This window comes from Girardinichthys multiradiatus, chromosome 14 (assembly GCF_021462225.1).
Source record: "Girardinichthys multiradiatus isolate DD_20200921_A chromosome 14, DD_fGirMul_XY1, whole genome shotgun sequence".
NCBI lineage: Eukaryota > Metazoa > Chordata > Actinopteri > Cyprinodontiformes > Goodeidae > Girardinichthys > Girardinichthys multiradiatus.
In genome coordinates, this window is record NC_061807.1 from 28,127,633 (window position 1) to 28,143,512 (window position 15,880).

Consider the following 15,880-nt stretch of genomic DNA (forward strand, 5'->3'; position numbering starts at 1 on the left):
GGAATTCCTCGCAGGGTGGAGCAGGAGAAAAGGTGTGACACACACTCAGAGTATGGCTGCTTCAAAGGGTCAGTCCTGTGGAGAACACTGTGTGTCAGAAGAGGAACAAACTGAAAGATGAAGTTAGAGAAACGGTGAAAATGTGTGGTTCTGTTTCCGTTCTCACCCCCTTTGCTGTCTTTTTAAATTGTTTATACTGATTTGTAAAGGATCAGTGTGTCGCAGTGGTAAATATAGGTTGAATCCTATTTTACCGCTTCTGCTCATTCTGTAGCAGTATCCCGTTGTTTTGCAAGTTCACTTTGGGTCTTCAAGGTGTTTAAATGCATTTTTAATGTGCATTGGGAAGAATGAACGCAGAGCCCCTATAAAGTGAGAATTTTCGGGAAATATTGGAATAAATGAGGTGTGAGCTATGCTAGTAAATACACTAACATATGTAGGCATTATCTCTGTATTAATATATTACCAACTATAAATTGTAGTTTGATTGTTCTGATCAATTCCATTGCGTACCATTTTAATTATTCTTTCCAGGCATAAAAGACGTAACGAATAGTTCTACATGTTAAAACTGAAAGCATTTTGACATTTACAACAACCGTTGGAATGTTTAGTTTTATGTGTACAGAATTATTGTTTGGTATGAATGTCAATTTTCTGAACAAACATGGAAAATAATTACCAGTCTTTTTATCTGTCAGAAACAGTGTATTATTTTGTTTGAGGGATGAGCCGTTTTTTTTGTCCCTGATGCTGATCATTATTTGAGGTTTAGCATTTGTTGAAACAGAGATTCAATTCGATACTACTTGAAAGCTAATAAAATCAATGCCATGTATATGCTTTAAAACCTTGTAGCCTTAAAGCCAAGTGTAATAACAAACATTTAATCAGAATTAGATGGCCTATATTGCTGTTGTTAATGTGTCCCACTCTCTAATGATGATCAGTACACTAACGTTCAGATAGCATTTTATCCTAAGAGGAATTTCTGATGTTAAGGCCTGTTTAGCTACTCCAGCACAGGGTTACCTAGATTAAGAAAGCTATAATGTTCTAGAAATGTCATGACAAACATGCATAGCTTTCTGTCTCTAAACATGTATCTGAAATGTTGAGCAATAAGTTAAAATGCTAGGCTAACGTAAGCATGTTTACTCTATCTTTTGATATAATTTGTTGACAATTACCCCTGATTGGATTCTCAGGATTGGATACGACATGAAAGTATGGGGGATCAAACGGCAATGCATGGGTCACAACTGGGGACACAAATTGTGGAAGGGGTGGATTGCTGCTTTAGAGCTTTTATTTATGTATTTTAAAAAGGGACAATGCACATTTATTAACATGAATCTAAATTTGCCAGATTTAGTGACTTGTTAAACTAAAAATACTGAAAAAATAAACTAAGCCTAAAAATAAAAAATAAAAACACATGGTAAATATGCAACTACCACTAATCCATTTGTTGATTATTTTATGTATTGTTATCAAAACCTGTTCACATGACATACATTTGTTTATCTGAAAGAAATTTGTTTCACAAAATATTATGCTGTTTTATATTTTATTTATTTAGGAGCATCCAGTTACACAGTGTAATATTTATGATTCCACTTTTTGACTTTAAATAAAGTACAAAGAGATTGAGGCTGATGTTAGGGTAACACTTTGGCAGCCATAACACTCAGACCTAACATATTTTTGCACTTACAATAAAAAAAAACTATCTTACTCATCTTAAAATTACCTTAGCAGTTAGGTAAAAAAGGAAAAAATGCACCACAAACAAGGACACGGAATCTAGTCTTACAGATTGCTCCACGTCTGTGTCACATTTACTTACTATATTCAAGCTTATAGTAAGTAAATGTGTCACATTTATTTACTATAAGCTTGAATATGAAACACTTAATGCTATATAAAAACCCGTTCCCTTTGGGAGTCTTCTGTGGAATGAAGACAATAACACAATATCTTCAATGACCTTCATGCAGTTTTAGTTGGTTTAGAAAAATTCACAGTTTAAGTTTTTCAGGCTCAAGGGTCACAGAATTCACAAAGAGAATCACTGATTAAAGATTCATTTAAAGTGCCTCTAACATCGAATTTTTATGATAAATCCAATTGCATTCATGGAAACATTGATAAAATAATTGAAAAAGTAAATTCACGCCACTGAAATGAACAGTTGTTGAGATATATGGTCATAAATCTCATTAAAAAGGCATTTCCAGACTGCTTATTTGCAATTTTGTTGCGCTCTTTTATGACATCAAAGGGGAACCCCGCATGTAAACTGACTGCTGCTACAATGGCTGACAACACAGACAGCAGCGCGGAATCTGATATTTCTTTAAATATATTTCAGTCACTGTCACAGAGAGAAACGCAGCAGTGTCAGGAGAAGAAATTCAGCTTTCATCTGATGGAAGAGCACAAGTGCTGCGATGTGCGGACGGCCATCTAATTTGACCAGAGATTATTTTTGCCGGATGCACAACTGGAGTCAATATGCACGAATCATAATGCAGCACCAGGAAACTGAACGAGCACAACATCCAGATTTTCAAAATAATTCACGGGTTACGCTGTTCATAACATAATACATAATTGGCTGTTAAAATCATGGTTCCTACACAGTCTGGGTAAGTATGGAATTTGATGTAAGCATTTTTTAGCTCTGAGTATATAGACAGAAAATAGCATTTGGAAAAGTATTGGTATTTTCAGACTTATTTCCCAATATTTTTATGTAAAAACTCCATCCATCCCTCCACCCAACCGCCCACCCCAGTGACACTGTTCTTCTTTTCCTCATTTCCTTTACCTATCTTCCTACCTATCTATCTGTGATTTTTCCAGGTTGTGTACGTAAAGTCTGACCATTAGAATTTTGTCATTAATTCACTGTGAACTGTCAGAGTGCAATAAGAAGATTGTGGTAAAGTCTGAAATTTTGACATGAGTATTATATAGACACACTCCAAAACATGCTTGCATACTCTCAAACCTTCATGTTTTTAATCCTTTTCTGCTCTAAATGTCAATTTTTCATGCCATTCTTTCTTAGTCTTTCTTAGTCTCTTGTTCACCGTTAGGAGCTCTTATCACATTGACCTCCACGAGTCTCTGCAGACCACATGACCTAGAGACGGGGTGTCAGAGGACCTTCTTATAACACTGTCCACACACACACACACTGTCTCTGGTGGCTACAGTAATTGCTATGACATGGAAGGTCATTTCCAGAGACAATACAGAATAAGGCCGGGCTGCATGGGACTGGTTTGCCAGGATCCGACCCCATCCTGTGTGTGAGCAAAAGAGATAAAGACAGAATTAATTTTGCTTGTTATTTCCTACTGATGAAGATGAATCAGTGTTAGCAGTAGCAGTGCACAGAGACTGAGATAAATGAAGCCGCGTTTGGAACACATGCACGCTTTAAACACCTTTATCTCCAAGAAGGGGCCCCTGTATGCGTGGGCTTTGGAGTCCTATTGATGGGGGGGGGACTTTTGTCTGCACGTCTATATGCATGGCCTCACCGTCCCCTCTTGCATTCAGACGGATATTGCTTGTTTGTGGCAGATCGATTCAGCCCACTGGCTCGGCCACAGGCACGATGAAAGGCAAAGTTGTTAGTTGAAATTCCACCATTTGCCTCTCGACTCTTCTGTTGATCTACTTTGTCACAGGTCATTGAGCACAATGTCACATCAATTGACTGCACAGATAGAAAGAGACAGACGGAGGCAGAAAATATCTTCCTGGATCAGACTGTATTGTTTTGCTCCTTTTTATCTGCTAATCTCAGCTCAATCAATGAGAGAAAAAGTAATAACTACATCAGAAAAGAAATAACTTCTTATAACAAACTATGTCTATGTGCCGAGACATTACGCCTACTGTGTGCTTATGTTCACTTGCTTTGATGCTCAGAAAATGTAAGAGTGTAAGAGTCGCTCAGGTAGAACAATTATAACATAGTGCAAATTATCAACTACAGTGGACTTTATGTGAATATGTCACATTTATGTGAACGAGTAATTCAAGACATGATTAATGACAGTGCTTCTGTAATACAAAACAAATACTCATCTTCCTTAAAGCCTGACCTTCATTTAGCTCTGAAAATCAGTCATTTTGAATAAAGCCTCTTGTAACTGTCATCTCTTGTTATTACAAAGGCTGTATTGCAGTTAAGTATCATAACTTCTAGTTATGATACTGTATGTAGGAATGCAATTTGGTGGTATAGTTACTCCTTGCAAAGGTATGATACTCCTTCAACTTCAACAACTTCAATACTTTGTAGAACCACCTTTCTCTGTATTTTCAGCTAGAGTTGTGTTGGGGTGTGTCTACCAGCTTTGCATGCCAAAAACAAACATTATTACTCATTCTTATTTGCAAAAAAGCTACTAATCAATGTTACTTGATTACTCAGCTGAGTTCTGTTACGGCTTAATAAAAAGAAATGCAACGGACCAAAACTCAAAATACCTTTGAGAATGTTTATCACATGTTGTCTATACCCATAGGTACATTAGGTAGTAGTTTCTATCTTGTTACTGGGTTTATCAGCCTAATTCCATGTGGTCTGCCAAGTGCACACTTTTACTTTCATGAAACAAATCAGCTCACACCCTGAGCACTGGATGATCTCAAAATACTTCTAGTATCCATAGTATGGGAGGTATATGTATTAACCAGCATTATTGGTTTACGTACTCTACCCTGGCTGTTTTCAGGTCGGAACTAGATTGTTGGAAAATCGTGACACTTGTCCAAAAGAAAATACTCCCTATTACTGCTCTTTGATTGTATTTTTAGGGTCATTGTCTTGCTGGAAGGGTGACCTAGGTCCTGGTCTTTTGTAGCCTCTAAGAGGTTTTCTATTCTGTATTTAGCATTGTCTATGTTCTTATTAACTTTGACCAGCTTCCCTGTTCCTGCTGAAGAAAAGCATTCCCACTGCATGATACTGGGACCATAGGGCTTGTGGTGATTCAACATTGCTCTGTGAGCTGTTCAAAGCTTGGAATATTGTTTTATAACCTAAGTGCTTTAAACTTTTCCACTACTCCCTTCCTGACCTTTCTGCTGTGTACCTGGGTCTTAATGCTGTTTTTCACCTGTGAGGCCTTTATAGGACAGCTGGATTTTTATTTGGATTAAATTACACACAGACTCCATTTACTAATTAGGTGACTTCTGAATACCAATTTTCTGCACTGGCCTTTTTATGGGTATCAGATTAAAGGTTGTGTCTATGCTAAACTTTTCAGTTTTTTTTCCATGTAAAATTAGCTTTTCCCTGTACTTCACAATGAAGAACAACTTAACTTTGTGTCACTCTATGGGATAATATCCCAATAAACTACTTTAATGTTTGTGGTTGTAATTCAACCACATGTGGAAAGATTCACAGCACTGCCACTATGAGGACATTTTTGTTTGTACAGTGAAAGGATTTGGGGACGATCTATCCACTTTCTAAAAATGCCTCTTTTGTGTTACATCTAAACCATATTTGGTTTATTTTCTCCCTTTTGAGTCAGTAAATTCATGCATTTTTTAGACAGCATTACCTATCAGTGTTGGTCGATGAAGAACATTCATATAATTTGCCTGATTGCTTTTCTTGATTTATTCGTCAGATTCATACTGCATACATTTTTCACACTTGGAAGGAATTTCACGTTTCATCCTCTGTTCCTTAATGTAGTCTGCTGCGTTCCTGTAGCTCACTTCATTGTTTTTCACATCATTATTCCCATATTTCTCTTCTTGGAAATTGTGTTTCATTATAGTTAAAATGGCCCATTTGTACTGTTCTTATTTGCTGTATTGCTTCTTTTTACAGGGATCAGAGCTTTAATGATTCCCATGGGCTGCATAAAGTTCAATCATATTTTAACTTCTCTTTTGAGATCAGCGCAGGGAACTCAATTCGAAACTTTATATGGTTTTCTGATGCCGCTTTATAGACTCTTTGTCCTCTGTCAACCAGGCGTTCCACCGTAGACTCACACAATAAAACTCGGGGCTATTCCACCTACACAGGAATGAGGCTTTACTTCCGTTTACATTGATTTTTAGCATTTCATTATCTGTGCAAGGATTTTTCTAAAGAGCTTTTTCAACAGCTTTTTCAAATTTCAACTAACCAACTAACCCACTAATAATAATTATATTATTGTATCAAGGTGGAAATTATTGGAAATAATAGTTGGTTTTTAATGGCAAAATGTAAGACCTTTTAAAGATCAGTCTTACAAATTTGATTAAGATGTAAACATATGAAATAAATTGAACTTTCTGCATATAGTTTTGTTTCACTGGATGCTTTGATCTGAAACTAGTGTCAATACCTCCAGAGGCCCTATATTTGATAAATTCTTCTCATCAATAATTCCTTATATGCAAACAGGCACTGTGTGCAGCTGTGGTGTCGTCCGACGTGCTGCAGACCATGGAGTTGGTGTTCAATGGGGCCGATGTTATGTGCGCCACTGGCGATCCGGACTACTCTACGCCGTACGTCTTGGCTCAGCGTGCTGGCCAGAAGCTGCAGATGGAGTTCCTGCATCAGAACAAACTTTCTGGTAGGTTGCTGTTTTCAAATTGTAATTGAAAGTCTTTAAAAGATGGATGGGTATGGGAGAAGGTAATAGGGTATGTATAAATGATAGCATTTCTACACTCGCCTACCTAATAAATATTGGAATTTCCAAAAATTGGTTTCTCTGACAAACCAGTGAATCCATTACACTGGTTTCATAACAAAGCATATGGTTAATAATATGTCCATTATTCTGCTTGTCCAGTTCTCCTTTATTCTGTCTGTCCGTCCGTATTTGAAGGTTTCTAATTATAGATCATGGGTGTTTAGCTCCACTCTTTATGGCAGGTGTTCCAACACAGCTGATTCAAATAGGCCAACTACCTCCTCGGCACGTCATAAAGTTCTGCAGAGGCCTGCTAATGAGCCATCATTTGATTCAGGTGTGTTGAACCAGAGAATTAACTAAAACATGCAGGATACTCGGCCTTGAGAAATGGCATTGGACACCCCTTATAGACTGTCACTGCAGAAATATCGGCCATTAATTCCTGGTAAACTTTAATATTTATACTTTAAAAATGAGCTGTTTAACAATTTAATTAATGGATGTGATGGAAATTCTTGCAGTAAGTGTTCCACAATGTATGACCTTTGGTTTACCTCACTCCAGTGAACATCTGTGTTAGAGGAGGAAGCTGTAAAAGCCATTGTCAGAAGTTTAATGGTTAAGGACATTTGTTACGGTGATGCCTCGGGGAGAGTAGATGGTTGTTCCTAGGTAACCTTCTCACCTCTGAACCCGAGAAGGGTCTGGGGTCGTAAAACACAGACTCTTTGAAGTTGAGATAACACTGTCATGTTCTGGTATAAATACTGTGTGTAAATGTTGTTCGGGGCTCTGTTTCACTGACTAACCTCAGTGTCAGGGTCTTCAAACGCTGAATGCCTTTGAATAAAACTTATAAAGACAAAGTCCGAATTTTCTCTTGTTATGAGTCAACTTCTACCCACTTTGATAAGAAAATTCCACAACATGGATTAATTCATTTGAGGTTTTGTGTAGCTTAGGATACAATCTGTGCTCTAGTTTTCCCTGAACTGATGCCATGAATAATGGCTCGACCAAGAGTTCTTGTTGCAGACAGGTTTTTCCAGGGACCATTTTCAACCCAGTGGAGATGCTGGGGCACAAAAACGCAGCTGGGGAACAGAATAGCTGATTTATTTTCCTGGGTGGACCTGGGAAAAAAAAATATATGTGGTGTTATGAAACTGTTAAAAAGACCTTGAAACTAAAAGGACAAGTTAGCCTTCTACAACTGCTGGTGGCACACACAGTCTGTATTCTTGATATGTTAACAAAGCAGTCATGTTTTAAACCTGTTCTCACTACTGTGCAGGTTGGTGCATTTAGGGCACCTTAGCTGGTGCTTTTTATGTTTCTTTGCCATGAATGCAAAATGAGGTCCATAAAAACCCACAAATTTGAAGCGAGGGAGTTTTAAGCTTAAAGGCCCATCTTACATGTTGCTGTCTCTGTCCTACCTTTCCCCCCGATGCTCCTTTGTATTACCCACCTCTTGTTCGGAAGGTGCGGCACAGACGTGGCTTCTTCCTGACGGGTGAGTTCTGTTTGTGCACTTCCACACAGGGCCCGATGATAAGAAAGTATCAGATTAAAGGAGGCTGGGGCCGGCTGGAAGACTTTCTCTGGGACTGTGTTTTACATAATGCATGCGGTGCATCTGTTTACACTCGCTGGCGCTGAGGCTGTTAGGGAGTCACTAATTGCTGGCATGGGTCACCTGGTCACCAAGAAGATGGCAATTATCGGAGGTGTGCTGGAAGACACACATGCAGAAAGAAGAAGAAACCAACTTGTATTCATGTGTATGAAAGTGTCCATATGAAATGTGTAACATACACACAGTCTGTGTGCTCATTATAAGTCTGGAAGTTGTTGGGCTTCATCGTTAACACACAGACAAATGTGGACCTAACCAGACTTTCTCTGTGGAGGCGGAAGTCCAACTAAACTAACATAGTGCAGCCGGGAAGCAGTAGCTGGGTCAAGAAAGCTAAATGTTAATCTCAAAGATTGAATCCACTGCTGGGCTACAGGGAGATGCTGCTTTAAGTGTAACTGCTAGTTAACCACTTTGCAAGTTGGGACTGAAAGAGTGATAACAAGGAAGCAACTCCTAAAATCGATGCCAACCCCAGGTCGTATGTCACATTATAGACAGATCTCTTCTTTACAGTAAAGATTTAAAGACCATGTGTCATAGTTTTTACAACTTCAGCTTATCAGATTTATATTCATCATCCAAATTGAGAAATATGTGATAGACATCGTGAAAGAAGCAAGCGCAAGGAAGCTGAGAAACACAGGCAAAACTTGCCAGAAAGTGATAACATTATGCCGATCTCCGGCATCAGTACATAACATTATGTCCACCAAACATAGAGTAGTAATGATGACAAAATCTGCATCTTTATATAAGATCAAGATTTATAAAGTGGTTTAGACAGAAATGAGCATGTTTGCTTACAAACATACCTGTATGGATACGTACATACATACATACCTACCTGCATCCGTAGTTAAACACAAAATTATTCATACCCCTGGCAGATTTCAATTTAAAAACTAGCAAAAACTTGCTTTGCGATGCAGGGTTATTATTCTTATGAAGTTGTAGAAGAAGTTTGGACATTCTGTAACTGGCATTGCTAACTGCAGCGGCATAGACTCACCCAGGAGCTACTGATGCCAGAAATAAGAAGGCAGAAGTTGTGCAGACTTTGTGCAGAAGCCAAAAAGTATTTTAGTTTATCCTGTTTATATCATATTTCTGATAATGAAATGTGATATATTTCATAAGGTTCATAATGTTAGATAATGTGATTATCTAAATGAATCCAGTTTAACTAAAACATTTCTAAGTTACCATCTCTATTATCAGAGTTGAACCAAAAGGTGTAACACATTATTTTTTTTCCATTTGGAGTTGGAGACCTGACTGAACAGATTTGTGTTTATTTCCAGTTAGTCTCATCATATTTTACATTGTAATTGTTGTCAGCTTACTTTAAATCCCATGCTGAGAGTCACTAGATGTTAGGTTAGTTAGGTTTCACTTTGAGGAGAAATATAGTGGTGTTTGGATGTGTTTGAGGCCTCTACTTGTCAATGGATTTCAAGACTGATGCCATATGTAGTAGATCAGAACACATCAATGGTAAAAATTACCCAAATTTATGCTTTCATTTTAAAAACATCTCCATTTGAACGGATGAGATGAGATTCAGCCCCTGTACTCTGCAGTGCAGTTGCTGGGAAAAGGCTGTTTAGTTTCACTGTACAAAGAAGTAGCAGTGCTGTGAGAAGATTACGCTTCCCAGAAAACACTGTCCAGATTCCCCCGTTGACATTTCTCCACTGTTTTTCTCGGACACATTGTCACATCAGATCCAGAGCTCTGGAAAGTGCCGTCTTCATTGTTCTTGTGCATGTGGGCCCCCTGAGCTTGCAGACAGACTTGTGAAATTTTTCATTAAACAGAAATTGAACTTTTTTCTTTTTTTTTCCCTTTCATTGGTGTTTGCAGCGTTATGTTTGGCAGGATCAGCGAACAACTCAATACCCACGTGATGCCATCCCAGCCGCACAGCTCTGTGTTGACAGAGAGAAGATAGAATGAAAGTAGACACACAGCAGCCAATATTGAGGACAAAACAGTGTTCAGACTTGTTCTGGAGTTTTAAAGAACTTCGCCTTGAGTTACAGCTGACTTTTTCAACCGGATAACAATTGCACACATGCTAGGTAATAAAGGACAGATATAGATATTTGAGTTGCTTGCAGTGGGGCATCGCTGTTTATGGCTGCGTGTTTGATTTTTTTCTCCATTTGGGTTTATCTTGTAACATGTTTTCACAGCAAGGGCTCACTTCAGGCCTTCTTTCAAACATCACATACATCCATTAACCAGATGCCATCTTAAAACAAAATGATGACATACATAGTCTTTTGCCAATTTCATGACCCCCTGGGACAGCAGAATAAGCCAGCACTAAACAATCAGACACCATGAAGAATTGCCGCTTTTCAACTAAACTCCAAATTGGGCTTGTATACGGGAAATATATCACCGCCGCCTGTCTTCTCAGTGTGAATCACACTCCCAGTTTGTAGGGGGGGGGGGAGTAAAAATAGGAAAAAGGCTCACCATGTCCCCTTGGATACAGTGAATAAAAAGAAGGCTGTCAGCCTGCTTATACCAGACCCACTCTGCAGCCCTTTCCCTCTGTAGCGGCTCATTTGTGACTCCAATGTTAGGACTTCCACCAGATACCGGAGCGTGGCCACTTCATTAGTTCCTTCCTTCTGCGTAAATGTGAGTGCAAGCACGCAGTCCTCGATGGGCCCCCTACCACCCGCCCACACCTGCTTGCCTTAAAGCACCCTGGGAGACGGTAGGAGCGTCTTCATTTGCATATTGCCATCCCAGATTCTATTTAAGAAAGGCAATTGCTGCTCTCTAAGGCTACTCGTCTTTGCATTGTAGGACCCCTGGGGGTAGTCTTAATGATGGGCTCTATCCCTTATTGTCAAAAACGTCCACTGTGGTGGTTTCTTATTTATTTTTACGTTATTTTTTTTAATTTCATTGTGTGCAATGTATTCCCATGTGCAGATATTTACAGGCCACATCAACTATATGAAAAAAAGAGTCCTATCTATACTATCTATATGTGTTGAGGCCACTTCCCATAGCTAATTTGCTGAAGTAAAGTACCATAGTTGTTGTTAAGTAATTAAGATCTATAAGTTCACAGTAATGCATTTTAGTTTTTTCTACCTCTGTTTTTCCTACACTAAATAACAGGCATTTCTGGATTAAATCTTATTGCTTAAACACTGTTAGATCTTGATAAGGGGCCGCACAGTGATGACGTTGTTAGCCTTTCAGTAAGAAGATCATAGGTTCAAAGCCTGGCCTGAGGTCTTTTTTAAATGGAGTCTGTATGTTCTCCTAAACTCGTGGGTTGTCTCTAGGTGCTCTGTCCTCCTCACACAGTCGAAAAACATGAGTGTTTGGTCAATTGGTCTCTCTACATTTCCACTTAGGTATGAGTGTGTGCATGGCTGTCTGTCCTGTGTGTTTCTCTGTTCCAGGTTGTACCCCAACCTTCGCCCAACGATAGGCAAGTATAGACAATGAATGGATGGATTTATATGGATTAGTGTACTAGTGAACACATATTGTTGCTACCAGATTTATGCATACTCACAAGCCACATACTTAAAGGTATTTGTTATTTTTATGTTATACACCAGTGGTGTTCATTGTAAGCCCTCAAACACATGCAGGACCGAGGCCCCTGAGGACCAGAATGGAGCATGTATAGAGCATATGTATAGACCAACATTGTAAGGTAGATAAAATGCCCAATCAACTTTACACCTAGAGCCACATTCACATTTGTGTTGCTGAGTCAAAGTTACACACACACACATTCATACACCCTTACAGAGATCAATAGGCAACTTGGGATCAAGTGCGTTGCCCAGGGGCACACAGAAATGTGGATCGAACCCACAAATTTTAGTGTGCAAGACAAAGAGTAGTTACCCTACCCACTGATCTACAGTTATTTAATAAAAATAAAAAAATGAAAACCAAACAAAAATTAGAATTGTCATGTCTATATGCACCATCCCATTTGCTATGAAGCCCTAAAAGGTTCTGGTGCAACAAATTACCTTCAAAGGTCACATAATTAATGAAATGAAGTCCACCTGTGTGCAATCTAAGTGTCACATGATGTGTTGGTATAAACACGCCTTTTCTGAAAGGCCCTAGAGGCTGCAGCACCACTAAACAAGAGGCGTCAGACCATGAAGACCAAAGACCTCTCCAAACAAGTCAGGGACAAAGTTGTGAAGAACACCACATCAGAGTGGGACTATAAAAAATTTCCAAATCTTTGATGTTCCCCCGGAGCACCATCAAATTCATCATCTTCAAATGGAAAGCTCATGGAACCACAACCAACTTTCCAAGAGAGGGCTGCTCACCAAGACTCACAGTTAAAAATAAGAAAGCACATTTTGACTTTGCCAAAAGGCATGTGGGCGACTCTCTAAATATATGGAGGAAGGTGCTCTCGTCAGATGAGACTGAAATGAAACCTTTTGTCCCTCGAACCATACTGCTAAAGCAACACTCAAATGGAAACGTGTTGAAATGGCCTAGTCAAAGTCCAGACCTCATTCCAATTGAGAAAATCTGTGGTTACACTTGAAAGATCGCTGTTCACAATCGAAAACCATCCAACATGAAGGAGCTGGAGCAGTTTTGCCTGGAGGAATGGGCAAAAATCCCAGTGGCAAAAAAAAAAAAAAAAAACATCTTCAAAGTTGGAGGCATGTTCTGTAAATGAAATGGTGCAAGCTCTGAATCTGAATCATGCTGTGGGGGTGCTTTTCTGTGAGATGGTCAGAGTTGATAAGATACGTGGAGCTAAATTCAGGGTTGTTAGACCTGTTAGAGGCCGTAAAAAACTTAAGACTGGCACAGAGCTTTACCTTTTAGCAGCTTTGTGACCCTTAATATTTAGCCAGAGCTACAAATGTATGTTTTAGACCTAAGCTGATCTGTTAGAATAGTCCAGTCAAAGACCAGACCTAAATCTAACTGAAAACATGTGGGAAGAGTAAAAGATTGATGTTCATAAATGCTCTCCATCCAGTCTGTTTGAGCTTGAGCTGTTTTCCAATGAAGAATGGGGAAAATCCTCTTTTTTTTTTAGATGTGCAACGCTGATAGAGACATACCCCAAAAGATATGCAACTGTCATTGCAGCAAAGGGTGGTTTTACAAACTATTGACTCAAAGAGGCTGAAATCAAATGCACACCACAGCTTTCATATTTGTATTTGTAAAAAACCATGTAATATGTCTTGTGTTGGTTCATTACATGAATTCAAATTAAATACTGCAAACATATTTTAGATGTAATATTGAGACAATTAAAAACACTCAATATGATGCCCCTTTTTCCAGTTCTTTTCTACCTGCCTTAAGCTGTTAGATAAATAGCTAAGTAGAAAGCAGTTAAAGGGTCAGGAGGTCACAAGCGTTTTTTAACTAAAATACAGATTTTAATTTAATAAGTGAGAATGTGAATATGTACACAGGCTAAAAAAGCCTAATAAGTATAGTAAATCAATTTCTTGCCATCTCATGCCCAAATTGTTGTTGTTACTCCTGGAACCTTCATTTCCTGCCTCTGCTGCGCATTATCTCTGCTCCTCCTGCCTGCGTTGTCTGTTTGTGTCATCGTTTACTGCATGTCTGCGTGTAAATGCAGGAGTGCGAACAAGCTCCTCTGATTACCCCCGCTGTCCACTGCCCGTCGGAGCCCGCTTTGTAACTCCAGCCGTGGGCGAGCAGATGGCTAATTGAGCACTCTGTCATGTCACCTCCCTTCACAAGGGAGTGAGCCAATCAGCACAGGCCAGACTCCTCCACCGCTGCCCCTGCAGACAACTAAGTCCCATCCTAACAAAGTCTAGCTGTCGGGGCCCAGAGGGGTTGTTAAGCATGCTCACAGTAAGAGGCTTGTTACAACTGATACAGCATCAAGCCACTGGCTTATTTACATTCTGTCAACCTGAGTGGTTGAACACTCACTTTGTTGCTGTTTTATTGTTAATAACCAAGGTCTAATTCTACAATGCTGTGAAAAACTATTTACCTCGTTTTAGTTTCTTCTGCTTTTGCTCTTTTGTCGTACTTGTTTCCTTAAATAAATAGCAGACAAGGATAATGCGAGTAAACTGTTTTAATAATTAAAAACTGTTTTTAAATGATTTCATTTCCAATGAAGAAGTTATCCAAGCCAACTTAGGCCTTTGTGAAAATGTAATTAAATGTGATTAACCACATTTGTTGTTGTTCAGTTTTACTAGCCATTCCCAGGCCTGCTTACTGCATGACCTGTAGAATTAAGAAGTCAACTAAATAGAACCTGTCTGTCAACATGAAGTGGGCTAAATGCTCTTAAATAGCAACACATCATCCTCTGATCTAAAGAAGTTTAACAAAAGAAAAATAAAGTTATTGAAATTTGTCAGACTGTGTTACATAGCCATTAATTAGGCTTTTGAACTATTATTTACAAATGGAGAAAACACAGCATAATAAATGAGTCATCCTGAAGGTAAAACATTTAAAGTACTGCAGGCCTCATTTCCTTCAGTTAATTTCAGTGTTCATGATTGAACAATAAGAAAAAACTGAGCAAAAATGGCATCCATGGGAAGAGTTCAAAGGTTCAAACTTTCTGACCAAAAACAACACAAAGCCTCATCTCACAATGCCACAAACATCCTAATGATCCCTAAGACTTGGTGGAATAGATTTAACAAGGTGTCCCATGTTGACATAATGGCAATACACAGTTGCTTCTTATCCATAATACAAATCTCCCTTTCCTCCACATCTTAAAAGTCCTCTAATGGACTGAGATCTGGTGACTGTGGAGGCCACTGGAGTGCACTGAGCTAATAATCAAACTCAAGAAACCAGTGGTGCATTATTCTTCTGATGGTTGGCATCAGTAGATGGGTGCATTCTAGTCATAAAGGGACCAACATGGTAATCAACAATACACAGGAAGGCTGTGGTGTTTACAGCGCTCACAGTGTACCAATAAAATATCGCTTACACTATTGCACCACCACCACCAGCCTGAACCGTTGATACAGCAGACGATGGATCTGTGTTTTCAAGTTGTTTACACCAAATTCTGACCCTACCATCTGAACGCTGCAGCTGAAATTGAGACTAATAAAACCAGATAATGTTTTTCCAATATGTTATTGTCCAGGTTGATCTACTTTTTATATTAAAGTGCTCTGTAAGTGAATATTTACCTGCTTTGATACATTTGAAATGACGCATTTGTATCGGTCTTACCCTAATTTCTTAGTGACATCAGTGCAAGACCACATAATGTTCTATAAATTATTATTATTTTTTAATATTAAAAATTGCATTGCAAAAAGTTGGGCTTCAAACTCTTATTGACATGTTTCTGAATCTAAATTCTGTAGTCATCAAGCATTCTTGTTGGTCATAATGATAACATGAAAGTAAATAAGTAGATTGTCTTTCATTAGATTATAGGCAAAATACATTCCCATTAGGTTCTCCGACCTGATCCATTTGCTTTTAATCATATATTTGGATCACATATTAGGAAGTGCTTTGCTGTAAGTTTGTTCAT

General features: G+C 38.7%; 1 protein-coding gene across 6 annotated transcripts in view; it reads left to right on the forward strand.

Annotated features, from left to right (window-relative positions):
• Positions 1-15,880, forward strand: part of arap2 (ArfGAP with RhoGAP domain, ankyrin repeat and PH domain 2) — a 191,371-nt gene that overhangs the window by 87,921 nt on the left and 87,570 nt on the right. For all 6 annotated transcript variants that reach the window (XM_047386376.1, XM_047386380.1, XM_047386375.1 and 3 more), the window contains exon 14: positions 6,446-6,620. In XM_047386376.1, coding sequence (XP_047242332.1) covers positions 6,446-6,620 — 175 coding nt within the window. The remainder of the gene's footprint in view (positions 1-6,445; positions 6,621-15,880) is intronic.